This window comes from Leptodactylus fuscus, chromosome 1, assembly GCF_031893055.1.
Source record: "Leptodactylus fuscus isolate aLepFus1 chromosome 1, aLepFus1.hap2, whole genome shotgun sequence".
Classification (NCBI taxonomy): Eukaryota; Metazoa; Chordata; class Amphibia; order Anura; family Leptodactylidae; genus Leptodactylus; species Leptodactylus fuscus.
This window is the reverse complement of record NC_134265.1, coordinates 15,733,999-15,761,700: the sequence shown is the minus strand read 5'-3', so window position 1 is coordinate 15,761,700 and position 27,702 is coordinate 15,733,999. Positions and strand designations below refer to the sequence as shown.

The 27,702-nt window shown below is 46.8% G+C and overlaps 2 protein-coding genes across 2 annotated transcripts in view; one reads left to right on the top strand and one right to left on the bottom strand.

The window, feature by feature from the left end:
• Positions 1–27,702, top strand: part of LOC142189546 (uncharacterized) — a 158,006-nt gene that overhangs the window by 39,843 nt on the left and 90,461 nt on the right. The gene's annotated exons all lie outside the window — the stretch shown is intronic.
• LOC142189549 (uncharacterized) overlaps positions 1–27,702 on the bottom strand; it is a 39,033-nt gene that overhangs the window by 7,695 nt on the left and 3,636 nt on the right. The window contains exons 7-13 of the mRNA XM_075262161.1: positions 11,105–11,135; positions 9,289–9,426; positions 8,945–9,130; positions 8,743–8,866; positions 8,595–8,659; positions 8,385–8,487; positions 6,659–7,355 (exon numbers count right to left, since the gene is read on the bottom strand). Of these exons, the coding sequence (XP_075118262.1) occupies positions 6,659–7,355; positions 8,385–8,487; positions 8,595–8,659; positions 8,743–8,866; positions 8,945–9,130; positions 9,289–9,426; positions 11,105–11,135 (1,344 nt within the window). The remainder of the gene's footprint in view (positions 1–6,658; positions 7,356–8,384; positions 8,488–8,594; positions 8,660–8,742; positions 8,867–8,944; positions 9,131–9,288; positions 9,427–11,104; positions 11,136–27,702) is intronic.

Here is a 27,702-nt window from a genome sequence, read left to right as displayed (position 1 = left end):
AGAATAATGTTCTGTGATTTCTCCAGTGCGTTCAACACCATTCAGCCAGGGCTACTGAGGGAGAAGCTGAACCTTGGTGGTGTGGACCATCACCTGTCCAACTGGATCCTAGACTACCTGACACCCCGCCCTCAGTATGTGAGAGCCCAGGACTGTGTGTCTGACACTGTGATCTGTAGTACGGGGGCACCACAAGGTCCAGTTCTTGCCCCATTCCTCTTCACACTGTACACTGCTGACTTTAGGCACAACTCCTCCAGCTGTTACTTACAGAAGTACTCCGATGACTCTGCTGTAGTCGGCCTTATCACTGATGGCGACAATAGGGAATACAGAGACTTTTACCGGGATTTTGTGGACTGGTGTCAGCAGAACCAGCTCAGGATTAATGCTGGGAAGACCAAGGAGATGGTGGTGGACTTTAGTAAGTGGAGAAGTGCTCCGACCCCAGTGGAGATCCAAGGAACATGCATTGAGATAGGACCTATAAGTATCTGGGTGCGCTCCTCAACAATAAACTAGACTGGGCTGACCACCTGGAGGCACTGCACAGAAAGGGCCACAGCAGACTCTACCTGCTCAGGAGGCTGAGGGCCTTCGGAGTCCAGGGGCCACTTCTTAGGGCCTTTTTCATCTCTGTGGTTGCTTCAGCCATCTTTTTTGGTGTGGCCTGCTGGGGGAGTAGTATATCAACCAGGGACAGAAATAGACTTGGCAGGCTGATCAGGAGGGCCAGCTCTGTCCTGGGGAGCCCCCTGGACCCAGTACAGGTGGTGGGTGACAGAAGGATACTGTCTGTGGTGACCTCCATGCGGGAGAACAAATCCCACCCCATGTATGGGACCCTGATGGGACTTGGCAGCACTGTAAGTGACCGACTGCTTCGCCCCAAGTGTGAGAAGGAGCTATCGCAAGTCCTTCCTTCCAACCGCGACCAGGCTGTATAATCTACATCAGACCAAGCGAAGACTGCGCACAGAGAACTAATGATTATGACTATGACGTCTCCTTTCTTTTCTGTTCCTTAGCTGCTATGGACTCCTAGTATATCTTCTCTTCTCAGCATATGTGTGTCTATGTCTGTAATATATTACTGTGTATTATCCTGTATCTGTATTACTAGGCTGCTGTAACACGCTGAAATTTCCCCACTGTGGGACTATTAAAGGATTATCTTATCTTATCTTGACTTTAATGGGTGCCGGCGCTACACATTGAAGTGAATTGGGTCCTCCGGCCTTGTCTGCTTTTATCTTCCTAATTTCGCTACACGTAGGACTCTGTGAAGATCAGATTGTAATGTAAGTCGATGGCTGGTCAGATAATGGAGGGGGTGTACATCTAACACAGACTACCCAGGTGGGTGAGATGAGAAAACTCCAGGAATGTTTGTTCTCAGTAGGTAACTTTCGTCTGCTGAACATTTTGGTAAATGCTCAGTATTGGGCTGGATTTTTAGGAACGGCAGGTAGGTTGGTAGTGGGACCTGTCATTCCACCCCCCTCCAGTCCACACTTTGGGGATGTTCAGGCAGTGACTCAGCTGTTTTGAGTCTCCTCATCAAGGAAGCTTAAGAAGCTCCAGCAGCAACACTTTGGCAGAGTTTGGCTGGAGAGCTGACAGAGAGGCCATATTTTTGGAGCTGTGTCCTGAATGATTCTCCTGGTTTTGGATTTCTGTTATTCTAGGTGAGGTAACCTATTCTATGGTTAGTTAGCGCCTAGCCGGGCAGGGAGTTATTTTTGCATTGTTTACTTTGTTGCTGCACTAACTTTTTGAGTGAAAATAAACTCTACCTTTGTTTTTGGACTAAAGAATCTGGACTTGTGTGTCTCTGCCGCCCCACCTGACAACCCCAGACCCTGGCAGTAACCAGATGGCAGTTGAGTGCAAGAGGAACTGGGCTGCTGTAAGCAAGCAGGTGGAGCCGGGGCCCTGGTGTGTAAATCACATTTTATTGTACATCATTGTATCTCAATGATAACAGTTTTTTCTCTAAATAAACAAATCTAAATCCACTGTTCCCAATTATTCTGCACATCAGAGTTTCTGAACATTTTATAGGCTGTAAAAAAAATTGAGAAATTGGACATTTGTTAAATTTGTAGCATTGAGGTCAATTTAGCTACTTCAATCAAAAACATCTTAAGATGCCAAGTTACATGATAACATAGGACCCTTCTCTGATATCACCTTAATAATTCTTGCATCCATTGAACTTGTGAGTTTTTGGATACTTTCTGCTTATATTTCTTTGCCAGATGTCACAATCGCCTCCCAGAGCTGTTGTTCTGATGTGACCTACCCCCACCCTCATAGATCTTTTGCTTGAGTGTACTCCAAACAGCGCCGCACCTCTAATGAGGTGAGGCGCCCGCCTCAGGCGGTGGATCGGAGGGGGGCAGCAGCACGGGTGATTTTTTTTTTTTTTACTGTTTTTGGTACTTTTTTGTTATCGGGTCAGCATCGCAGTTCAGCATCAGCATCGGAACATGCTGAACTGCTGACTGCTGGCCCGAAGCTGGCTGGCACTGGAGCTGTGTAAATGAGCAGCGGCTCACCAGAGAGGGGCGCCCAGACCCTGCCCTCACTCGCGGTGCGGAGGGGATGGTGACGAGGTCGGGGTGTGGGTTGACTTGGGGATTGCGGTGATTGTTGGCGAGCACAAGCTTGTCAGTGGCCGGGCTGCACGTCCCACTGCCAGGAGGACACGGAGAGGCCGGATGTCACCCCTGATGCTGCGGCTGCAGTGACACGCACACACCGTCTGGAGTATCTCCAGCAGGTAGTGGCCTGTGTACCAACCCTCCGGACCTGCTCATTGCCACCCCCGCTTCCTTTGTACCCCCAGTTCACCCCCCCCCGCGCACTGTCTGAGGCGAAAAGATGAACAACATCCCCCCCCCCCCAATACGGACTCAATACAGGGGGAGGGGGGGAGAGAGGGGGCGCCTCTTGATCGTCAGCTTCAGGCAGCAGAGAGGCTAGGTTCACCACTGGCTCCGAATGTTCTTAATAGGTGACGTCCTGGTTCCCTTCCTAATTGGCCTGAGCGTTCACATGACTGCTGAGGCCAAACAGTTGCCTTTGGAAAAGAACCAGGGATGTCACAGGTAGTGACGTCTGTGGTTCCCTTCTTGAGGCCGCTAATTGTCCTCAGCAGTCACATGCAGCAGGTACTTCCACCAGGAGGGAACAAACCACGTGGTGAGGCACCAGGGACAGAGGAGTATGTTTTTCTTTTCTTTTTTTTCACCTCCCCCGGGCCTAAACTAATAGATAAAATTTTATCTATTAGTTTAGGCCCGGGTTTCAAATGAATGGGTTTGAAAAGTGTCCGGCCATGAGCGCTGGTGAGCGTTTTATGCTCTCCGCGGTGAAAACGTTTTTTTTAAATCCGACACAAAGTTGGACATACAGTACTCTGTGTCCGGTTTTAAAAAACTGGTTTCGCCGCAGAGAGCATAAAACGCTCACCGGCGCTCACGGCCGGACCCGTTCTGACAGGTTCTTCTGCCGGCAGAAGACGGAAATCTGAGTACAGAGACCGAACGCTGGTGTGAACCCAGTGTAAGCAAGTGAGGAATTGGCAATGATTTACATTATAACTCACACCTGTTTTCTGCGTAAGTTATCATGAAACTGTCGCCTTAGGAGCCTGCCCTGCTCTGCCCAAATTCACACTATGTGGTGAGCACAATGTGGAATGAATGTTGTGCCACAAGTTTCACACAGGAAAGGGCCTTGCAACAAATGTGCACCACAGTTTCATCCCTTGATAAATCTACTCTATTATGTGTACAGTCATGACTGTAACTGTTGGCACCACTGAAAATGAAGTACTTATTGCAATTACACACATTTTGTTATACACACGTTTATTTCCTTTGTGTGTATTGGAACAACACTAAAAAAAAAAACAGAGAAAAAAAGGCAAATTCACAATTTCACACAAAACTCTAAAAATGGGCCAGAAAAAATTGTTGGCACCTTTTCAAAATTAACTTTGTTTCAAGCATTGCGGCAAGTAACAGGTGTGGGCAATATAAAAATCACACATAAAACCAGATAAAAAGGAAAGAAGTTGACTCAATCTTTGCACTGTGTGTGGAGAACAGAAAGAGAAGAGAACTGTCTGAGGACTTGAGAACCAAAACTGTGGAAAAATATCAACAATCTTAAGGTTGCAAGTCCATCTCCAGAGATCTTGATGTTCCTTTGTCCACGGTGCACAACATGATCAACACAGAGACATAAAAAAGTTAGACTGCAGTTTGTCGAACTGTATGTGAGTAAGCCAAAATCCTTCTGGGAAAATTTCTTTTGCACACGTGATCAAAATAGAGCATTTTGGTAAAGCCCATCATTCTGCTGTTTACCGAAAACGGAATGAGGCCTACAAAGAAAAGAACACGGGACTGACAGTCACATATGCGGGAGGTTCAAAGATGTTTTGGGATTGTTTTGCTGGCACTGGGTGCCTTGATCATGAAATCTGAAGATTACCAAAGGATTTTAGGTCTCAATGTAGGGCCCAGTGTCAGAAAGTTCGGTTTGCATCCTAGGTCCAGGTCCTAGCCCCCAGAAATGGATGGAAACAATGTGTTGGACAGTTTTGAAGTGGCAGTAATGAGTCTGAATCTAAATCCCATGAAACACCTGTGGAAAGATAGTGAAACTGCTGTTGAGAGAAGAGAAGGCGCCCCCAAATAGGAGAGACCTGGAGCAGTTTTCAAAAGTAGATCAGTCCAAAATTTCAGTTGAGATGTAGAAGAAGCTTGTGGGTGGTTATAGGAAGCCATTGATTTCATTTAATATTTGGTCACACAGCGTTTGGAAAAAATAAGTTGAGAGTGTCAGTAATTTTGTCCGGACCATTTTTGGAGTTAAAATTATGATTTTTGGCTTTAAAGGGATCCTATCATGGAGACCCTTTTTTTTTTATGAGTAACACGTCGGAATAGCCTTAAGAAAGGCTATTCGTCTCCTACCTTTCATTGTCTTCTCTGCGCCGCCGTTCCATAGGAATCCCGGTTCTTGTCAGTATGTAAATGAGTTCTCTCGCAGCACTGGGGGCGTCCCCAATGCTGCGAGAGAACTCTCTCCAGCGCCGCCTCCATCTTCGTCAGCAGCAACCTCTTCAGCCTCTTCTTCCGGCGGTGGCTTGTAACTTCTAGGTCTCGGGCCTTGGGCAGAGCAGAATGCGCATGCCCACAGGCCATGAGAAAATGTCCACTTACAATACTGTGCAAGCGGCTATTTTCTCGTGGCCTGTGGGCATGCGCAGTCTGCTCTGCCCGAGGCCTAGAAGTTACAAGCCACCGCCGGAAGAAGAGGCTGAAGATGACGTTCCTGAAGAAGATGGAGGCAGCGCTGGAGAATTCTCTGGCAGCATTGGGTACGCCCCCAGTGCTGCAAGAGAGCTAATTTGCATACCGAAAAAAAACAGGATTGTAGGCGAACGGTGGTGCGGAGAAGACGACGAAAGGTAGGAGACGAATAGCCTTTCTTAAGGCTATTCTGACGTGGTACCTAGAAAAAATTGTGCTTGAGTGATCTCTTTAATATTACAAACTGAAAAAAATGTAATTGCCGTCGCCCTGTGTGAATTCTTTGATGCTTAAGAAGATTTGATTTTTTTTTTACTTCAAAAATTTCCACATTCTGAACAGGAAACTAGCTTCTCTCCTGTGTGAGTTCTTTGAGGTCTAACGTTTGGATTGCTTAATAAAGCATTTAACTCATTAGGAACATAACACCTTGGTGAAATTTTTTTAAAATGATTTTTATTGAGTTTTTCTATTTTCTAAGATAAATAACAGTATCATTCAATAAGAATACATGGTCCAACAAAGAAGCATTGCGAGGTAACATGGGAACCACTTCCAGATTGATCGTCATGGCCGTAAATACACATATATATATTTATACCACTCTCCACATCAGTGGTTCTCAACCGTTTCAAGCGAAGTAGCCCCTAGTGACAAAAGGTGCCAATTGAGGACAGCCAAAGTAGTGTTAATAAAATAAGGCTTTGTTTGGAGCCCCCAGCAGTAGTTACGTAATGACCCCTCAATGCTCCCACACTCAGTAGAAGGTCCACATCAATGCCCTCATACTCAGCATAATGGCTTCCACTTTTGAAATAATGACACCCCCCCCCCCCCACAGTGCCCTTAACCTTGATGTTTAAGGGGTGAGTGGTAAGCCACCAGGGTGGACTAAGTGTACCATTGGCTTCCAGCTTTAAAAAGCACGGTCTCCCCACCCCTCCATTCCTGCCAAAGATCCTTTTGCACCATGTGACCATTGAGACCCAAACAAAGGCCTCAGTGGTCCCTAATGTCAACTCTGAGGGCAAAAGAGCAGCGCCAGAGCCCAGTGAAGGTGAGTAACACTGAAGAGAGCCCAGAGTATAATAGCAGTCTGTAGGTGGCAAAACTCATGAACTACCATTAGGGGAACTCTCATTGTGGGACATACCTCCAGGGTATGTCTACCACGCTTTGAGAACCACTGCTCAAAAGAAATAAAATATCATCTAGAAACACACACAAAAAAAGGAGAGTCTCTTTTCAACATTATTTTGTAGGACGAGTCAAAGTTTTTGATGGTTTTTGATCTTTGATTTATCTCTGTCTTCTATTCTGTGTGGATTCTCTGATGTCTAACAAGTTTTGCTTTCTCCGGAAAACATTTCTCACATTCTGAACATGGATATCTCTTCTCTCCTGTGTGAATTTTCTGATGTCTTACAAGAGCCGATTTACTTGCAAAACATTTCTCACATTCTGAACATGAATATGGCTTCTCCCCTGTGTGAATTATCTGATGTCTTACAAGAACAGATTTATATCCAAAACATTTCCCACATTCTGAACATGAATATGGCTTCTCTCCTGTGTGATGCTTCTGATGTTCAATAAGGTGTGATTTCTGAATATAACATTTCCCACATTCCAAACATGAATATGGCTTCTCTCCTGTGTGAATTTTTTGATGTTTAACAAGAGTTGATTTCAAAGAAAAACATTTCCCACATTCTGAACATGAGAATGGCTTCTCTCCTTTGTGAATTCTCAGATGTCGAATAAGATACGGTTTCTTATCAAAACATTTCCCACATTCTGGACATGAAATTGGTTCCTCTCTCATGTGACCTCTTTGGCGATTTTTAGATACATCAGAAGATTGTTCGTGTATAATAAGATCAAATGATAGATCTTTGCTGTGAAGGGCTGAGGGTATATCTGGGATAATGACATGTTCTTCATATGGATCTTGTGTGATACCAGGATCCTCTGCTTTATAATCTGTAGATATCAGATGTCTCTCTGAGCTCCTGGAACAGTCATCTGACGAGAAAAAAACAAATTAGTATTTTTCAATAATATAGCTTTAAAAATGAGATTTTGTAACATGTTTAAATACTATAACCTTAAAAAATATATTGATATTTTCTAACATTTCTATATAAGTTTTTATACAAACAGCAAGACATAGCAAAACCATCTAAGAGTCCAATTAGACGGCCCAGAATTCAGGTACGACAAGCAACGATCAACAATAAAAACGTCAATTGGTGGTAGTTTGCATATGTCTAGTACATTAGGTGAAAACTAAATGGGGGGGGGGTGAAGTGCTGCAATAGTCTGATGCCAATACATCTAATACAGTATCAAGAGCACAATTACAGGGGCCAGTAATCAGATATGACTGCTTCTATTAGATTTTATGTATTTCTATAGCCCCTAAAATTGGGCCGTGTAATAGGTCTTAAGAAAGTGCTTGCAAAACAGATCACAATATAGCAGTAGGCCTCAGAGCTTGAACTAGCAGATCATCAGTTTAGGCTACTGGATATCTATATCGGTCCATGTTACAGTATCTCAGTCACCACTTTTATCTTAGGAAGTGCTCAGAAGAGAGTTCATAAGAGGATTCAATAGGTCTCGAACCCCAGGCGGTCTAATCGCTAATACAATACATAGTAATGCTATTGCATCGCAGTGTATTGTTAAATCCATAGACATGTATCAAAGGCTGCTTATGGCAACCTGTAATAGACCTGCACAGAGGACAAGCCTGGGAGCCTTCAATAGATAATAGATCACCGACCCCAGATCTTATTTCGTGGGACAGTGCCTATGCCCTAGCAATAAAAAGATGCCTCGGCCTTGGCTCCTGAGCACCCACCACATGTAAAGATCCAAAATACTACGATGGATGTCGAGAAGGAGATAATATGCATGTAACTGAGTGGGGTAATATATATCTGAAAAATCTAAGAGAACAAAGAACTGCAAAAAATCTACACAAATTTCACACAATTGAGGAGACAAATCTGTGACTCTTCTATGGTACATTCAGTGGTGACTCCTCACCTGGGCGGTCCCCGGTAGGAATGTCCTCCTCACACTCCTCATCACCACTCACATAGGCCTCTGTAGTATTAATATTCTTCACAACTTTATCCGGAGTCAGAAGCTGTGAAAGAAATATTGTAAGTAACATCTAATACTGCTGGAGAACCCAAGACTGACCACAAGGACTTCACAGCCCGTCTACACATCATAGGGAATATCTCCATCTACCTGATCATCCTGTGGAAGAAGAGGACTGGGACATCTCTCCGGTGTTGTCCTCTTACTGGATCTACCTGTAGGAAACACAGACAGGGACTGAATTCATTCTGTACATACAAATAATGGAAGTCCATGTGTATATAGTCATGTCTATTACCTGCTGATGTGAGGGGCTGGTGGTCCTCCATCATCACCTCCTTGTACAGATCCTTGTGTCCTTCTAAATACTCCCACTCCTCCATGGAGAAATAGACAGCGACATCCTGACACCTTATAGGAACCTGACAACACAATGATACAGTCATCACCCCGACCCCTCCAGTTACTGTATAATGTCCCAGCATTCCCAGTAGTGTCACCTCTCCAGTCAGCAGCTCCAGCATCTTGTTGGTGACTTCTAGGATCTTCTGTCCATTGATCTCCTCCTGTATCAGAGGGTAAGTGGAAGGCTCTGTGATGGGGCTCTGACTCCATCCTCCTGAGTCATGGATATGGATGCTGGATATGACACAGTTCCCCGATGTCTTCTTCACTACTGTACAATCCTGTGTATGCAGAGGACACTTTGACACAGTATTTTTAATTCAGTAAAACGAGACCCAATCATCCAGAAAGACCACATATGATTATACAGGATTCGAGATCCTTCCTATCACTTCCTATTATAAGTTTGATAAATCCCATAGAAATCTAATAAGGTCACCTCTCCGGTCAGCAGGTAGATGATCTCCAAGGTGAAGTCTAATAATCTTCTGCTGATCTCATTCCCGTCCTTGTCCATCCTTGGTGGGTTGTTGAGGAGAAGGAGCGTTCTGTGTTGGATGAACTGGAGGATCCAGCCCTGCAGGCGGCCATAGAAAGACAGGAGAGGCTCTGAATACTACAGGGGGGTGACATACTGAGGCTCAGTGTATGTGTATATGTGTATATGACTGCCGGGACTTCTGGATATACCTCATACATAATGGTTTATTAACACATCACATTTTATTCCTTTTTTGTTGACATATTTGCATAATGCAGTGTGTATAGAACTAAAGTGCTAATTCAGATGACCCTAAAGTCTGGATCACAGGAAAGTATTATCTGTAAATCCAAAGCACAAAAACACCTCTGAACCAAAGCAGTGTAGCTGTGTAAGCAGACAGTATAGAGATGTGTGTGTGTGTATATATATATATATATATATATATATATATATATATATATAGTATGCAGTATAGTGCTGTGTATATAGAGTATACTGTACAGTGCTCCCTCTATATATCTATAGAAAGAGAGTATACAGTACAGCGCAGTACATATATATATACAGTATACAGTACAGCGCAGTACATATATATATACAGTATACAGTACAGCGCAGTACATATACATGAGTCCCCCTTTGACAACAATAACAAAGGATTATGTCCCGCCCTTCCTATTTCCGGTCGAAGATCTCTTTCCGGTTTTGAGAGTTTGCCATGTCTAGCAGTGGTATAGGCATACTGTTTCGTGGTTACGACGAGCCTGCTGCAGAACCTCATTTGCTGAATGCTATACAGTATATATATTCATTTGCCGAATGCTATATATATGTATAGCATTCGGCAAATGAACACTGATTCTGCAGCAGGCACGTCCTTGCTACGGGTAGGCAAGAGTTTTTCTCATTGGAATGAATAGTCCGATGTTAGACTCCGCCTCCTCAGACGAGCCTCTGGCAGAACCAGCGTTGATTGGCCAAATCACTGGCCACTGGCCAATCAACGCTGGTCTATTCATTTCAATGAGAAAAAGTCAACTGGTAACAGCATACTTACCTGCTTGTAGCAAGGACGAGCCTGCTACACAATCAGCCTTCATTTGCCGAATGCTATACACTGTATAGCATTCAGAAAATGAGGTTCTGCAGCAGGCTCGTCGTAACCCGAGGACCATACCCTGAAGTACATACCCAGCCCTGGTTAATTCACTAAGGAACAGGAAGTCTTCTTGCCGCCCTTCCATTGCGCATGTGCCAACCGGAAGTTCGCAGGGGGACTCATATATATATATACAGTATACAGTACAGCGCAGTACATATATATACGGTATACAGTACATATATATACAGTACAGCGCAGTACATATATATATACAGTATACAGTACAACGCAGTACATATATATACGGTATACAGTACATATATATATACAGTACAGCGCAGTACATATATATATACAGTATACAGTACAGCGCAGTACATATATATACGGTATACAGTACATATATATACAGTACAGCGCAGTACATATATATATACAGTACAGCGCAGTACATATATATACAGTATACAGTACAGCGCAGTACATATATATACGGTATACAGTACATATATATACGGTATACAGTACAGCACATATATATACAGTACACACACAGTACAGTCGCCTCAAGCACATAGGACTGTAATGGGGTCTGCCTTGTTAACCCTGAGGTGACCGTCCTCCTCCTCCACCGCCCGAACACTGGCAAGAAAGTGAATGACGCCTTACCTGCACGGTCGTGACTAGAATGGAGTTGCTCCTGGTAGGTATGATGTCACAGGAAGGGGCGTGGCCTCTCAAATGAGGGCGGAGTTTCGGTCCTCACTGCTCTGTGCTGTATAGAGGAAGCCGGAGCCGAGCACATGGAGATGGAGAAGAGAAAGCAGAGGGGATTGTAGCGTGGTAATGGAGGATGGAAGAGGAGAGAGAGGTTTGTTCTACATGAGACGGCATGTTGGATGAGGGGAGAGAGTGATGTAGTTACATGGGACTGTATGTGAGGAGGGGGAGGGAGTGATGTAGTTACATGGGACTGTATGTGAGGAGGGGGAGGGAGTGATGTAGTTACATGGGACTGTATGTGAGGAGGGGGGGAGTGATGTAGTTACATGGGACTGTATGTGAGGAGGGGGGAGGGAGTGATGTAGTTACATGGGACTGTATGTGAGGAGGGGAGGGAGTGATGTAGTTACATGGGACTGTATGTGAGGAGGGGGAGGGAGTGATGTAGTTACATGGGACTGTATGTGAGGAGGGGAGGGAGTGATGTAGTTACATGGGACTGTATGTGAGGAGGGGAGGGAGTGATGTAGTTACATGGGACTGTATGTGAGGAGGGGAGGGAGTGATGTAGTTACATGGGACTGTATGTGAGGAGGGGGGAGGGAGTGATGTAGTTACATGGGACTGTATGTGAGGAGGGGGGGAGTGATGTAGTTACATGGGACTGTATGTGAGGAGGGGGGGAGTGATGTAGTTACATGGGACTGTATGTGAGGAGGGGGAGGGAGTGATGTAGTTACATGGGACTGTATGTGAGGAGGGAGTGATGTAGTTACATGGGACTGTATGTGAGGAGGGAGTGATGTAGTTACATGGGACTGTATGTGAGGAGGGGGAGGGAGTGATGTAGTTACATGGGACTGTATGTGAGGAGGGGGGAGGGAGTGATGTAGTTACATGGGACTGTATGTGAGGAGGGGGGAGGGAGTGATGTAGTTACATGGGACTGTATGTGAGGAGGGGGGAGGGAGTGATGTAGTTACATGGGACTGTATGTGAGGAGGAGGAGGGATGTAGTTACATGGGACTGTATGTGAGGAGGGGGGGAGTGATGTAGTTACATGGGACTGTATGTGAGGAGGGGGAGGGAGTGATGTAGTTACATGGGACTGTATGTGAGGAGGGGGAGGGAGTGATGTAGTTACATGGGACTGTATGTGAGGAGGGGGGAGGGAGTGATGTAGTTACATGGGACTGTATGTGAGGAGGGGGGAGGGAGTGATGTAGTTACATGGGACTGTATGTGAGGAGGGGGGAGGGAGTGATGTAGTTACATGGGACTGTATGTGAGGAGGAGGAGGGATGTAGTTACATGGGACTGTATGTGAGGAGGGGGGGAGTGATGTAGTTACATGGGACTGTATGTGAGGAGGGGGAGGGAGTGATGTAGTTACATGGGACTGTATGTGAGGAGGGGGGAGTGATGTAGTTACATGGGACTGTATGTGAGGAGGGGGAGGGAGTGATGTAGTTACATGGGACTGTATGTGAGGAGGGGGAGGGAGTGATGTAGTTACATGGGACTGTATGTGAGGAGGGGGAGGGAGTGATGTAGTTACATGGGACTGTATGTGAGGAGGGAGTGATGTAGTTACATGGGACTGTATGTGAGGAGGGGGAGGGAGTGATGTAGTTACATGGGACTGTATGTGAGGAGGGGGAGGGAGTGATGTATTTACATGGGACTGTATGTGAGGAGGGGGAGGGAGTGATGTAGTTACATGGGACTGTATGTGAGGAGGGGGGAGGGAGTGATGTAGTTACATGGGACTGTATGTGAGGAGGGGGGAGGGAGTGATGTAGTTACATGGGACTGTATGTGAGGACGGGGGAGGGAGTGATGTAGTTACATGGGACTGTATGTGAGGAGGGGGAGGGAGTGATGTAGTTACATGGGACTGTATGTGAGGAGGGGGGAGGGAGTGATGTAGTTACATGGGACTGTATGTGAGGAGGGGGAGTGATGCATTTACATGGGACTGTATGTGAGGGGGGGAGTGATGTAGTTACATGGGACTGTGTGTGAGGAGGGGGAGGGAGGGATGTAGTTACATGGGACTGTATGTGAGGAGGGGGGAGGGAGGGATGTAGTTACATGGGACTGTATGTGAGGAGGGGGAGGGAGTGATGTAGTTACATGGGACTGTATGTGAGGAGGGGGGAGGGAGTGATGTAGTTACATGGGACTGTATGTGAGGAGGGGGAGGGATGTAGTTACATGGGACTGTATGTGAGGACGGGGGAGGGAGGGATGTAGTTACATGGGACTGTATGTGAGGACGGGGGAGGGAGTGATGTAGTTACATGGGACTGTATGTGAGGAGGGGGGAGGGAGTGATGTAGTTACATGGGACTGTATGTGAGGAGGGGGAGGGAGTGATGTAGTTACATGGGACTGTATGTTGGATGAGGCTGAGGGGAGAGAGTGATGTAGTTACATGGGACTGTATCCTGGAGGGTCTGGGGGATTGGATTGATGTTTAGGGTGGTATAGGATTCTGTTGGCATGGAGGGTCCTTTGGGTGTTCCTGGCATTTAAGGGGGCGCAGAAGATCTTTGGGGGTACTGCTGGCATCTATGCTCAGCAGTGCCCCCCGCCACAGTATTATAGTATTACATGCCCAGCAGTGTCCTCCCCCCCAAACAGGATTATATGCCCATCAGCAGTGGCGTCACTACCGGGGTAGCGGCTGCCACAGGGCCTGGGACATTAGGGGCCTGGCGACAGCCGCTACCCCTGCCTTTTTTTTCTTTTTTTAATAGGCTGTTACCGGCAGGGGCCGGGATCGGTAAGTGACACCACGGGGCCCCCAAGCACTATTATTATACTATTTTCAGAACTCCAAGTATAATGATCGGAGGCCCCGGAAAGGTAAGAGAACATAATAAACATCACACAACTAGGCCCGGGTCATGTGACGTCCGTACGTCATTAAAGGTGGCCGACGCCACCGAAGACTGCAGCAAGTTACAGTGTTTTTTTATGTTTGTATCACCCTTGGTCTCTGTTTATTATACTCTGGGGTCTGAAAAGACACCAGAGTATAATAATTGTTCATGGGTGGTCATTATGGGGCATAATACTGTGTGCAGGGGCCGCTATGGGGCATAATACTGTGTGTAGGGTCACTATGGGGCATAATACTGTGTGCAGGGACCACTATGGGGCATAATACTGTGTGCAGGGGCCACTATGGGGCATAATACTGTGTGTAGGGTCACTATGGGGCATAATACTGTGTACAGATGCCACTATGGGACATAATACTGTGTGCAGGGGCCACTATGGGGCATAATACTGTGTGCAGGGGCCACTATGGGGCATAATACTGTGTGCAGGGGCCACTATGGGGCATAATACTGTGTGCAGGGGCCACTATGGGGCATAATACTGTGTGCAGGGACCACTATGGGGCATAATACTGTGTGCAGGGGCCACTATGGGACATAATACTGTGTGCAGGGGCCACTATGGGACATAATACTGTGTGCAGGGGCCACTATGGGGCATAATACTGTGTGCAGGGGCCACTATGGGGCATAATACTGTGTGCAGGGGCCACTATGGGGCATAATACTGTGTGCAGGGGCCACTATGGGACATAATACTGTGTGCAGGGGCCACTATGGGGTATAATACTGTGTGCAGGGGCCACTATGGGGTATAATACTGTGTGCAGGGGCCACTAAGGGACATACTACTGTGTGCAGGGGCCACTATGGGACATAATACTGTGTGCAGGGGCCACTATGGGACATAATACTGTGTGCAGGGGCCACTATGGGGCATAATACTGTGTGCAGGGGCCACTATGGGGCATAATACTGTGTGCAGGAGCCACTATGGGACATAATACTGTGTGCAGGGGTCACTATGGGACATAATACTGTGTGCAGGGGCCACTATGGGGTATAATACTGTGTGCAGGGGACACTAAGGGATATAATACTGTGTGCAGGGGCCACTATGGGACATACTACTGTGTGCAGGGGCCACTATGGGACATAATACTTTGTGCAGGGGTCACTATGGGGGATAATACTGTGTGCAGGGGCCACTATGGGATATAATACTGTGTGCAGGGGCCACTATGGGACATAATACTGTGTGCAGGGGCCACTATGGGACATAATACTGTGCGCAGGGGCCACTATGGGGCATAATACTGTGCGCAGGGGCCACTATGGGGCATAATACTGTGCGCAGGGGCCACTATGGGGCATAATACTGTGCGCAGGGGCCACTATGGGGCATAATACTGTGCGCAGGGGCCACTATGGGGTATAATACTGTGCGCAGGGGCCACTATGGGGGATAATACTGTGCGCAGGGGCCACTATGGGGGATAATACTGTGTGCAGGGGCCACTATGGGGTATAATACTGTGTGCAGGGGCCACTATGGGGGATAATACTGTGTGCAGGGGCCACTATGGGGGATAATACTGTGCGCAGGGGCCACTATGGGGCATAATACTGTGCGCAGGGGCCACTATGGGGCATAATACTGTGTGCAGGGGCCACTATGGGACATAATACTGTGTGCAGGGGCCACTATGGGGCATAATAGCGCGTGCAGGAATGCGGCGGGGGGTCGTCGGTCGAGGTCTTCGATGTCGGTCAGGAAAGGGGGGGGGGGCATGTCAAAAGTTCGCCATGGGGCCCCGCCATTCCTAGTTACGCCACTGTCCAGCAGTGTCCCCCACCCCCAAACAGTATTACATGCCCAGCAGTGTCCCCCCACCCCACAGTATTATATGCCCAGAAGTTCCCACCACCCACCGTATTATATCTCCAGCAGTGCCTCTCCCCCCCAGTATTATTTGCTCCCAACAGCCCCCCTCCGCTCCGGTGATATTATTCTACACTGTGATCTCCTCACACCCCGGAGTATAATAATCGGAGGCCCAGGGAAGGTGAATAAAAATAACAATCACTAATCCTCGCCTTTCCTGAGCATCCTGTCTCTGGCTGCCTTCAGCATCTTCCCGACGTCTCTGTTGAGGCCTGTGATTGGTCCTCAGCAGTCATGTGAGGGTACACTGACGTCATTACACCGCTGCGCTCCATCTGACTGCTGGGGCCTATTCTCATGCATATGATGGAAGACGCCGGAGAGGACGCAGAGCCCATGAGAGGTGAGTATATCTATTTATTATTTTAAGTCACCTCCCCTGCACACGGTGGCTCAGTGGTTAGCACTGCAGCCTTGCAGCGCTGGAGTCCTGGTGTTCAAATCCTGCCAAGGGCAAAAAAAACATCTGCAAGGAGTTTGTATGTTCTCCCCGTGTGTGCATGGATTTCCATCCCATATTCCAAAGACATACTGATAGGCAAAAAAATGTACATTGTGCGCTCTATGTGGGGGGAGGGGCTCACAATCTACATAGAAAAAAAGAAAATGGGCCTGGCAACATGGCGGTGCCCCTTCTCATTTACAATATATATAGTGGTCGGGGAACCAGGCTTTCCTCGACCGCTGTCATAGTGGTACTGGACCCCGGCTATCTCTAGCTGGTCACGATAGTTACGCCCCTGGCAGGGGGTCTTTGAGGTACTGCTGGCATCTAAGGGGGGCAGGGGGTCTTTGGGGTACGGCTTGCATCTGAAGGAGGGGCAGGGCCTTTAGGGTGCTGCTGGCATCTAAAGGGGGAGTAATCATCCCTGGGGTGCTGTTTGCATGTAATGGTGGGCAGGGGACCTGCTGCATGCGTTTGTATAGGATCCCAGGGGTATTGAATTTGTGGGTTGGGTTCCTGGGGCACTGCTTGTGTGTGAGAGGGAGTTCTGGAGGTGGTCCCAGGGTGCTGCCACCTGTGTCCTTGTTTGGAGGTCCCTGATATGCTACCTGTGTGTGTGAGGGGGTGCTGGTGGTGGCCCCTTGGGTACTTCCACCTGTGGGCATGTGGCGGAGGTTCCGGGGTACTGCTTTGTAGTGTTTAGGTCATTTGGCTGCTGCCTACATGTAAATGGGGGATTCCTGCAATGCTGCCTGTATGTGGGCGGGGGTTGTTGATGGGCTCTGAGATCCTACCACCGGTGTGCGTGTGGGGATGCTACCTGTGTGTTGGAGGGGTCCGGCACCTGAGGTGTTGCCACCTATGTGTTAGGGTGCTTCTGCTGTATGCTGAGGGGGATGGGGGCTTCAGTCCCTGGGGGGCTACCATCTGTATCCTGAGATGGGCGCAGGGGCTGCCGTCTGTATGCTAGGGGGATCCAGGACCTGGGGGCTGCTGCTTGTGTGCTGGGTGATCCAGGCATTGGGGGGCTACCACTTGTGTGTTGGGGGGAGGGCCCGGTCCATGGGCGGCTGCTGCCTGTATGCTGGGGGAGGGTGGTGGTCCGGTCCATGGGCGGCTGCTGCCTGTATGCTAGGGGAGGGTGGTGGTCCGGTCCATGGGCGGCTGCTGCCTGTATGCTAGGGGAGGGTGGTGGTCCGGTCCTTGGGGGGCTGCCACCTGTATGCTGGGGGAGGGTGGTGGTCCGGTCCTTGGGGGGCTGCCACCTGTATGCTGGGGGAGGGTGGTGGTCCGGTCCTTGGGGGGCTGCCACCTGTATGCTGGGGGAGGGTGGTGGTCCGGTCCTTGGGGGGCTGCCACCTGTATGCTGGGGGCCTGCATCTGTGTGCTAGGATCTCCGGTACTTGGGAGACTGCTGTCTGTGAGCTGTTGTGATCTGGTCCCTGGGGGGCTGCCTGTATGATACGGGTTCCAGTCCCTAGGGGCTGCCGTCTGTGTCTTGGGAAGGGGGATCCCTTAGAGGTTGCTGTCTGGTGTGGGGTGCTATCTTCATGTAAGTGGGGGGTGCTGCCTCTGTGTGAGGGGAGGCTGTGGGTGTCCCTGGGCAGGCTGCCACCTGTGTGCATGGGGTCAGGTCCCTGGTGGGTTGTCATCTGTGTGTTGGTGGAGGGGGTTCCTGGGGAGTGCCGCTTTTCTAGTGTGTGTGGAGTCCCTGTGTGAAGTAGGTGGTTGGGGGAAGGGGGCTGCTTGGGTGTAAGCAGAGTAAATCCCGTATCTCTGGTTATATAGCGCAGGGACGCTGAAGTTATCACATACAGTAGTGCCCCCCCTGTGTTATATATTCTCCCTCCTCCTGCATTATACATAGAATGGCCCCCACATCCTACTGTCCCAGCCTTTATATCCAGGGTGTGAGCTGTATGCATAAACACTCTGCACTGCTCACTCTCCACGGTGTATAAAGAGGACCTTTCATCACTTGGGGCACATGTGGTTTTATACAGTGGGCTGAATTCAGCGCTCTATCGGCTTTCCCGTTCTGTGCCCCCGGTGCAGAGCTATCAGTGCCGGTACCGGAGCTCTTCATAGTCAGAAGGGCGTTTCTGATACTCTGTCAGGAAGAGCGCGTCTATAGCGCTGTACTGTGAGAGCGGGAAGGAACGCCCCCTCCCTCTCCTAATAGTACTCGTCCATAGACTAGTACTGGGGGGGCGTTCCTCCCCGCTCTCACAGTACAGCACTATAGGCACTGATGTGAGGGGAGGCTGTGGGCGTCCCTGGGCAGGCTGCTACCTGTCTGCATGGGGTCAGATCCCTGATGGGTTGTCATCTATGTGATGGTGGAGAAGGTTCCTGGGGATAATACTCGTCCATAGACTAGTAGTGGGGGGGGGGGGCGTTCCTGCCCGCTTTCGCAGTCCAGCGCTATAGGCGCTGATGGGAGGAAGGGCGTTCCTGACTGTCATAAACTCCCTTCTGACAGTGAAGAGCTACGGTACCGGCACTGATAGCTCTTCACCGGTGACACAGAACGGGAAAGCCAATAGAGCGCTAAATTCAGCACACTGTCGGCTTTCTAGTGGTGTATTACACCGCATGTGCCCCAGGAGGTGAAAGGTCATCTTTAAACAACGTACAGCCTGGCGCACATGTGATCCTGTCTGTACTCTAGTAACCCCATCACATGAGACGACAGTGGCTGGTTTATTCCATGAGAGCAGGCAATACTAGACCAGGACAGGTAAGTAGGGGGGGGGGGGGGAGTGTTGATAGACTATGGTGATAACTAGTGGAGGAGGTTTTTTGTTTGTTTATTGTTTTGTTTTTTTAAAATGGATGAGGATTGTGCAGATGGTTTTATTTCAATAAAATATATATTTTTTAAAATGTGTGTTTGTTTTAGTAATATTATTACTATAGGTGGAGCTTATAAGATATAGGTTCTATACTGACTAACCTATAGAGAATATACCCAGACCATGAACCTACCTATAGTAACTACAGAATACACCCAGACCATAGACCTACCTATAGTAACTACAGAATACACCCAGGCCATGAACCTACCTATAGTAACTACAGAATATACCCAGACCATGGACCTACCTATAGTAACTACAGAATACACCCGGACCATGGACCTACCTATAGTAACTACAGAATACACCCAGATCATGGACCTACCTATAGTAACTACAGAACACACCCGGACCATGGACCTACCTATAGTAAATACAGAATATACCCAGACCATGGACCTACCTATAGTAACTACAGAATATACCCAGACCATAGACCTACCTATAGTAAATACAGAATACACCCAGACCATGGACCTACCTATAGTAACTACAGAATACACCCAGACCATAGACCTACCTATAGTAAATACAGAATACACCCAGACCATGGACCTACCTATAGTAACTACAGAATACACCCAGACCATAGACCTACCTATAGTAAATACAGAATACACCCAGACCATGGACCTACCTATAGTAACTACAGAATACACCCAGACCATGAACCTACCTATAGTAACTACAGAATACACCCAGACCATAGACCTACCTATAGTAACTACAGAATACACCCAGGCCATGAACCTACCTATAGTAACTACAGAATATACCCAGACCATGGACCTACCTATAGTAACTACAGAACACACCCAGACCATGGACCTACCTATAGTAACTACAGAACACACCCAGACCATGGACCTACCTATAGTAACTACAGAATACACCCGGACCATGGACCTACCTATAGTAACTACAGAATACACCCGGACCATGGACCTACCTATAGTAACTACAGAATACACCCAGATCATGGACCTACCTATAGTAACTACAGAATACACCCGGACCATGGACCTACCTATAGTAACTACAGAATACACCCAGATCATGGACCTACCTATAGTAACTACAGAACACACCCGGACCATGGACCTACCTATAGTAAATACAGAATATACCCAGACCATGGACCTACCTATAGTAACTACAGAATATACCCAGACCATAGACCTACCTATAGTAAATACAGAATACACCCAGACCATGGACCTACCTATAGTAACTACAGAATATACCCAGACCATAGACCTACCTATAGTAAATACAGAATACACCCAGACCATGGACCTACCTATAGTAACTACAGAATACACCCAGACCATAGACCTACCTATAGTAAATACAGAATACACCCAGACCATGGACCTACCTATAGTAACTACAGAATACACCCAGACCATGAACCTACCTATAGTAACTACAGAATACACCCAGACCATAGACCTACCTATAGTAACTACAGAATACACCCAGGCCATGAACCTACCTATAGTAACTACAGAATATACCCAGACCATGGACCTACCTATAGTAACTACAGAACACACCCAGACCATGGACCTACCTATAGTAACTACAGAACACACCCAGACCATGGACCTACCTATAGTAACTACAGAATACACCCGGACCATGGACCTACCTATAGTAACTACAGAATACACCCAGATCATGGACCTACCTATAGTAACTACAGAACACACCCGGACCATGGACCTACCTATAGTAAATACAGAATATACCCAGACCATGGACCTACCTATAGTAACTACAGAATACACCCAGACCATGGACCTACCTATAGTAACTACAGAATATACCCAGACCATGGACCTACCTATAGTAACTACAGAATACACCCAGATCATGGACCTACCTATAGTAAATACAGAATACACCCAGACCATGGACCTACCTATAGTAACTACAGAACACACCCGGACCATGGACCTACCTATAGTAAATACAGAATACACCCAGATCATGGACCTACCTATAGTAAATACAGAATACACCCAGACCATGGACCTACCTATAGTAACTACAGAATATACCCAGACCATGGACCTACCTATAGTAACTACAGAATACACCCAGATCATGGACCTACCTATAGTAAATACAGAATACACCCAGACCATGGACCTACCTATAGTAACTACAGAACACACCCGGACCATGGACCTACCTATAGTAAATACAGAATACACCCAGACCATGGACCTACCTATAGTAACTACAGAACACACCCGGACCATGGACCTACCTATAGTAACTACAGAATACACCCGGACCATGGACCTACCTATAGTAACTACAGAATACACCCGGACCATGGACCTACCTATAGTAACTACAGAACACACCCGGACCATGTACCTACCTATAGTAACTACAGAATACACCCAGACCATGGACCTACCTGTAGTAACTATATACTGATAAATCAGGCGCACAGCGATACATCAGAATTTAGCTCTATATCAGTTATTAATTGCCATATATTTCCATCATCACTTACAACAAGAAAGTGACGCAAGTTATAATAAAACACGTAAGGCTGCGGCGTCAACGCCCTGTTCAGACCATATGGCAAATATATATTTATAAACTATATATGTAATATATATATATAGGTATATCTATCTATATATATGTAATTTAATATATATATATATATATATATATATATATATATATATAAAATAAATAAATATATATATATATCTCAGTGTCATATGTATATATGTCCAGGAATGTGTATTTCCTATATTCTTATTGATACCATATACATATACAATGTCTCTCTTGGCCAGTTATGGCTCCTCCCTATAGACACTCCACTCTAGCCAATTCTGTAGTGAATTGTCTAGATTGGAGTTGCTCCTGGTAGGTCCTACCTACACCAACTCCATTCTAGCCCGTTCACTAGTGAGGTGACTAGATTGGAGTTGCTGGAGGGAGGACCTACCAGGAGCAACTCCATTCTAGACGCAACCTTACCTGCACATCAGAACTTCTGGAAACTCCTCCCACATCACAGCCTGGAGCCTGACTCCTCCCACATGTGAATGATCACATGACTGTGACATCATCAAAGGTCCTTTAACCCACTAGGATCTAGTCTAGTATGAACTGACGGCAGAAGGACCTGATCATGTGACTGTGTGACTCCTCCCCTACACGTGACATCATCACATGTCCTGTAACCAGGGGCAGCACTCAGACACTGCACACCCTGAGGTGCGGTTGACATGACAATGTTTGGGCTCCCGGCTGGTTCTCACTGACTATAGATTATAGGATTGGTGACATCACTGGACGTGTCATCGCTGATTCAGATGGTGACGCATTGTAGGGGGGCAACAGAGCGCCAGTGATGGGGAGCAAAGAGATACAGGGGGGTTGTGTCCAGAGCCAAAGGGCTGCAAGGCTTTGCAGGCCCGAAGTGGACAAGTCATCTCTTGGTCTTACACATTGGGGTAAAAGCCCATGTGGAGGCCAGAGCTAGCGGTCTTCTTGTTCCAGAAGGGAAATCGTTGTGCCCGAGCCTTCTTGGTGCCTTTTGGCCCGGAGGGTTGAGGTTTGTTCGGGGGACCAATAGACACATCCCTATGCACTTTTTTTTACTGGCATCCCCACTTTTTTCATGTACAGTGTGGGGCAAAAGGTATGAACCGGTTTTGACTGGCTAGCGCTCAGCCTGTGGTGGTGGTTGGAAGAGGGGCGGGGCTTCGTTGTGGGAGGGTCTAGTTGTCAGTAGCATCCATGCCTTGGACGGGAGAGCATCGTGAGTTTGCTGTGAGGACGTTTTTTCAAAATGGCCGTTCTGTTATCACCACGCAGAGGGCCTTTCCGACTACACCTCAATATCCCTGTTGGGGGTAACGTCCCTGGGGGTAATGCAATTAGACGTTTGGCTAGGACATTGGAAAAAACTGGTTCAACAGCAACTCCTTTGGCAATTGGAAGACCCGGAAAAGTAAGAACACCTCAAAATGTCCTCCTGGTAAGAAATGCTATTGAAGTGTCTCCCAACAGGACAGGGCCACATCCCGCACTGCTAGGATTTCAATGGCGAGATTGAGGCAAATATTCCCCCAGCGCCTCGTCTCTGTGAGGGGTGACGTGGAGTGGCCTGCGCGATCACTAGATTTGAGCATTTGTGACTTTTTCCTTTGGGGGTACCTAAAGGAAAAGGTTTTTAAAAATCGTCCACATACCCTGGAAGAACTTAAGGACAGAATCAGGGAGGAAGTTACGGCAATACCCATCCAAATGTGCAGAAGAGCTGTTGAAAACTTCAGAATTCGCCTTCAAGAGTGTATCGCTGCTGACGGCCGCCATCTTCCTGATATCATCTTTAAAACTTAATGTAAAAAAACTAGATTCTGAACTGAATTAAGCAATATAAACAGAATTTCTGTAAGTTGTTTTTGTTTTATATCCCTTTAAAACCAGTTCATACCTTTTGCCCCACCCTGTACTTGGGTGACAGTTGTCACTATTTCGGCACCTTTAAAAAAAAAAAAAAAAAAAAAAATCAGCATCGGGTTCTGTGTGGAAATCCTCATCGAAAATGGTTCCTGCAGGTAGAAGGAGGAGATAGATCAATACTTCATATCTGTCATAGAGGAATTATTACAAAAATGATTGATGTGGTTCCAGGAGATGTGAATCCGTCTCAGGGCCGTGAGATATGTGAATCCGTCTCAGGGCCGTGAGATATGTGAATCCGTCTCAGAACCGTGAGATATGTGAATCCGTCTCAGGGCCGTGAGATATGTGAATCCATCTCAGAACCGCGTGATATGTGAATCCGTCTCAGAACCGCGTCATATGTGAATCCGTCTCAGGGCCATGGATAAGCGAGGGTGATTGTACTATGGAAGAGTTGTTCCAGCCATGAGACAGAGCTCCACTATTACATTCACTGCATGGACCCATTGGGGAATTGAGTTAGAATATAAGTTTATTACATATACAAATAATATGGATGAGATTGATGAGGATGAGATGATCCCACCTTACAATCCCCATAACTTTAGTATTTTCTATTCACAGAGCCATATGAGGGCTTAATGTTTGCAGGACAAATTGCTCTTCGTGTTGCCATTTATTATTCTGTACAATATACTGGGAAGCTGGAAAAAACTTCAGAATGGGGTGGAATTGCAGAAAAACTGTATTTGTGCAACTTTATGGGCTTCGTTTTTATGGCATTCCCTCTGTAGCCAAAAAGACCTGTCACCTGTATTCTATTATTTCGGTATGATGCTGGGGATACCAAATTTACCTCATAACTTTTTTTTAATCTTTCTGTGGATGGTGATGCATAGGACATTTTCTTTTGTAAGGCCAATTATTTCGTCCAGGTTTAACGTAAAAACTTCCTGCTGGATCCAATCCTGTCTTTGGATAAAAAAAAACCAGATTGGATGTGGTCTTACCGAACAGGTGGAGGAAGGTCCCATGTCACCTCTTCATATGTGCCAAGTGTTCTGAATTTGCTAGCAGCAGGAGGGGGGGTGCTTAAGAACACCCCTCCCACACTGCAGTACTGGTGATTGGGGGCGTTCCCCCTATTTTACAAAAGTAAATCTAGGTACCATGGCCATTGTGCCTTACTGCAGCAGTTGCTCCCCACTTTGTTAAATCAGTGCCTCCTACCAACTTCATAGGGCCACACTGTCTCTTGGATGAGCACTGCAGCTTCCCTGCCACTATATTGCACAAATGTCACACCAGGACAAGTCTGAAAAATTGGAAATTGTGATACTCTAGTGCCTGGTTCACCTGATTCACTATTAACGCCTTGTACAATTAATGTCTACCGTTCATGAATCCTATAAGATAGTCCTTAGATGTCATTGAGCTGCAGATCAAGTCCAGACTTGACCCAATTCTCCATCTTACATTTCCAGACCATCAATCTATTCAGTTTCCAACTAGAGAACAATCTATAAATCTTTTCGGAGGGCAATGTCCACGTTTTTGACTATTCTTTGACTATAGCTCCACCCAGACAATGTCACCTTCTTTTGACCTGCTCTCCACTCTTCAGACTTCATGATCTAGGAGAAACCTGAATTATTTCCGGTTCAAAGAATAAAATTCCCAGGATGCAGAATCCATTCTCAATTGTCTCCCAGACGTCTCTGAAGTTATCCAAAGGGCACAAAGGTAGAATATTTCAGATAGTGCCGAATTTAATCTCATGCTATTTATTGGCTCACCTATGAGGTCTATCAGATACCAATACCTTGGCCCACATTCACATCCTTTGAGGCAACATCTTGTCTGCTTGGAGTAGACATTAAAGAGGACCTTTCACCGATTTGGGCACAGGCAGTTCTATATACTGAATTCAGCGCACTATCGGCTTTCCTGATCTGTGCCCCGGGTAAAGCGCTATCGGTGCCGGTACCGTAGCGCTTTATAGTCCTCTTTAAGCTTCCTAATTAGATTGATCTCAGTCTCAGCACATGTAGACAATAAATGGTGTCAACAGGGCCGGACCCCATAAGGAACCATATTTTCCTCTAGTTTCAGTGAACCGAGAACTATCAACCCTCAACAGTCAATGTCCTGGCCTAAGGGCACAAATATCATCCACACGGTGTCTGTGCCATTTTCCCATGGACTTGCTCATGCACACTGATGTATACACTTTGTGCCTCACTTTATCAAGTATGATTTCCAGCTTGTCTTATTAATTTATCTATCTAATCGTTGCTTGGTCCAAAGAAACATGGCTGCCCCCATATAACGCTTTTAAATATGGCCGCCTGATCTTATCTGATTGGTCTCATGTGCATCCTTCTCCATTATGGCTGCATATTTCCATGTGATTGGAACCTGGTTCTTCATAGAGCTCACACTCGTATTGCACAGTCCAGTCATATTAATGTGACCACCGCCTACTTTTGACGTCAACGTTAAATAACCAATCACAGAAGGCACGTGTCATCAGCCATCTGGGTGAACTCATCATTGTGGAAGGCACGATGGATCAACACAAGTATGCATCTATCCTTGCGGACCATGTTCACCCCTACATGCAAATTATTTTTCCTCAGGATAATGGTATCTACCAGCAGGACAATGCAACATGTCATAAAGCTCTCAGTGTATGTGTGTGGTTCCAGGAGCACCAGTACTGTTTACCGTACTGCCAACAAATTCGCCGGACTTGAACCCAATCAGGAATCTGTGGGACTACCTTGATCGGGTTGTTCGTGCCATGGATGCTCAACCACGTAACCTAGCGCAGCTGGCCACGGCGCTGGAGTCGTCATGGCTCAACATCCAAGTGACATCATCACAACACCCCCTGTCGTCCTGCACGTCTCGCAGCGGTCCGCTCTGCCAAAGGTGGTTATTCTGGATTGTGACAGGTGGTCATATTAATGTGACTGGATTGTGTATATTATATGTATAGTATTGTTCAAAAGTTTTAGGCAGGTATGAAAAAATGCTGCAAAGTAAGAATGCTTTCAGAAATAAGGTTTAATAATTTATTTTGCCAGTTAAAAAAAAAATCCCTAATAGACAAAGTTAAACTAAATCCCATCAATATTTGGTGTGACCTTTGTCTACCATCTATTGTTCTCAGTACACTGTTGAAGGAACTCAGCAGAGAGGTTCTTCCTGCCATCTTGGAGGACTTAGCACAGATCTTCTGTGGATGTAGATTAACTCCAATCCTTCTGTCTCTTCATGTTATCAAAGACAGACTGGATGATGTTGAGATCAGGGTTCAGTGGGGGCCATATCATCACTTTCAGGACTCCTTGTTTTTTATGCTGAAGTACTTAATGCCATTGGTTGTATGTTTGGGGTCATTCTACAGACTAAATTTGGAGCCTGTCATTGGGCTTAAAGGGATCCTATCATTAAAAGTCGATATTTTTTGTCCCTAACACGTAGGAATAGCCTTAAGAAAGGCTATTCGTCTCCTACCTTTAGATGTCTTCTCCGGGCCGCCGTTCGGTATATAATCCGGTTTTCGTCAGTATGCAAAGGAGTTCTCTTGTAGTACTGGGGGCGGGCCCCAGCGTTCAAACATTAGTGGGGGCGTCCCCAATGCTGCGAGTGAACTCTCCAGCGCCGCCTCCATCTTCTTCTGGAACAGGCTCTTCATGTGTCTTTTTCCGGCGGTGGCTTCAAACTTCTAGGCCTAGAAGAAAATGCCTGCCGGCCACAAGAAAGTGGTCACTTACAATACTGTGCAAACAAGAGGCCGTTCCTGAAGAAGATGGAGGCGGCGCTGGAGAGTTCTCTCTCAGCATTGGGGACGCCCCCACTGCTGTTTGAGTGCTGAGGACCGCCCCCAGTGCTGTGAGAGAACTCATTTGCATACAGATTATATATCAAACAGCAGCCCGGAGAAGACATCTAAAGGTAGGAGATGAATAGCCTTTCTTAAGGCTATTCC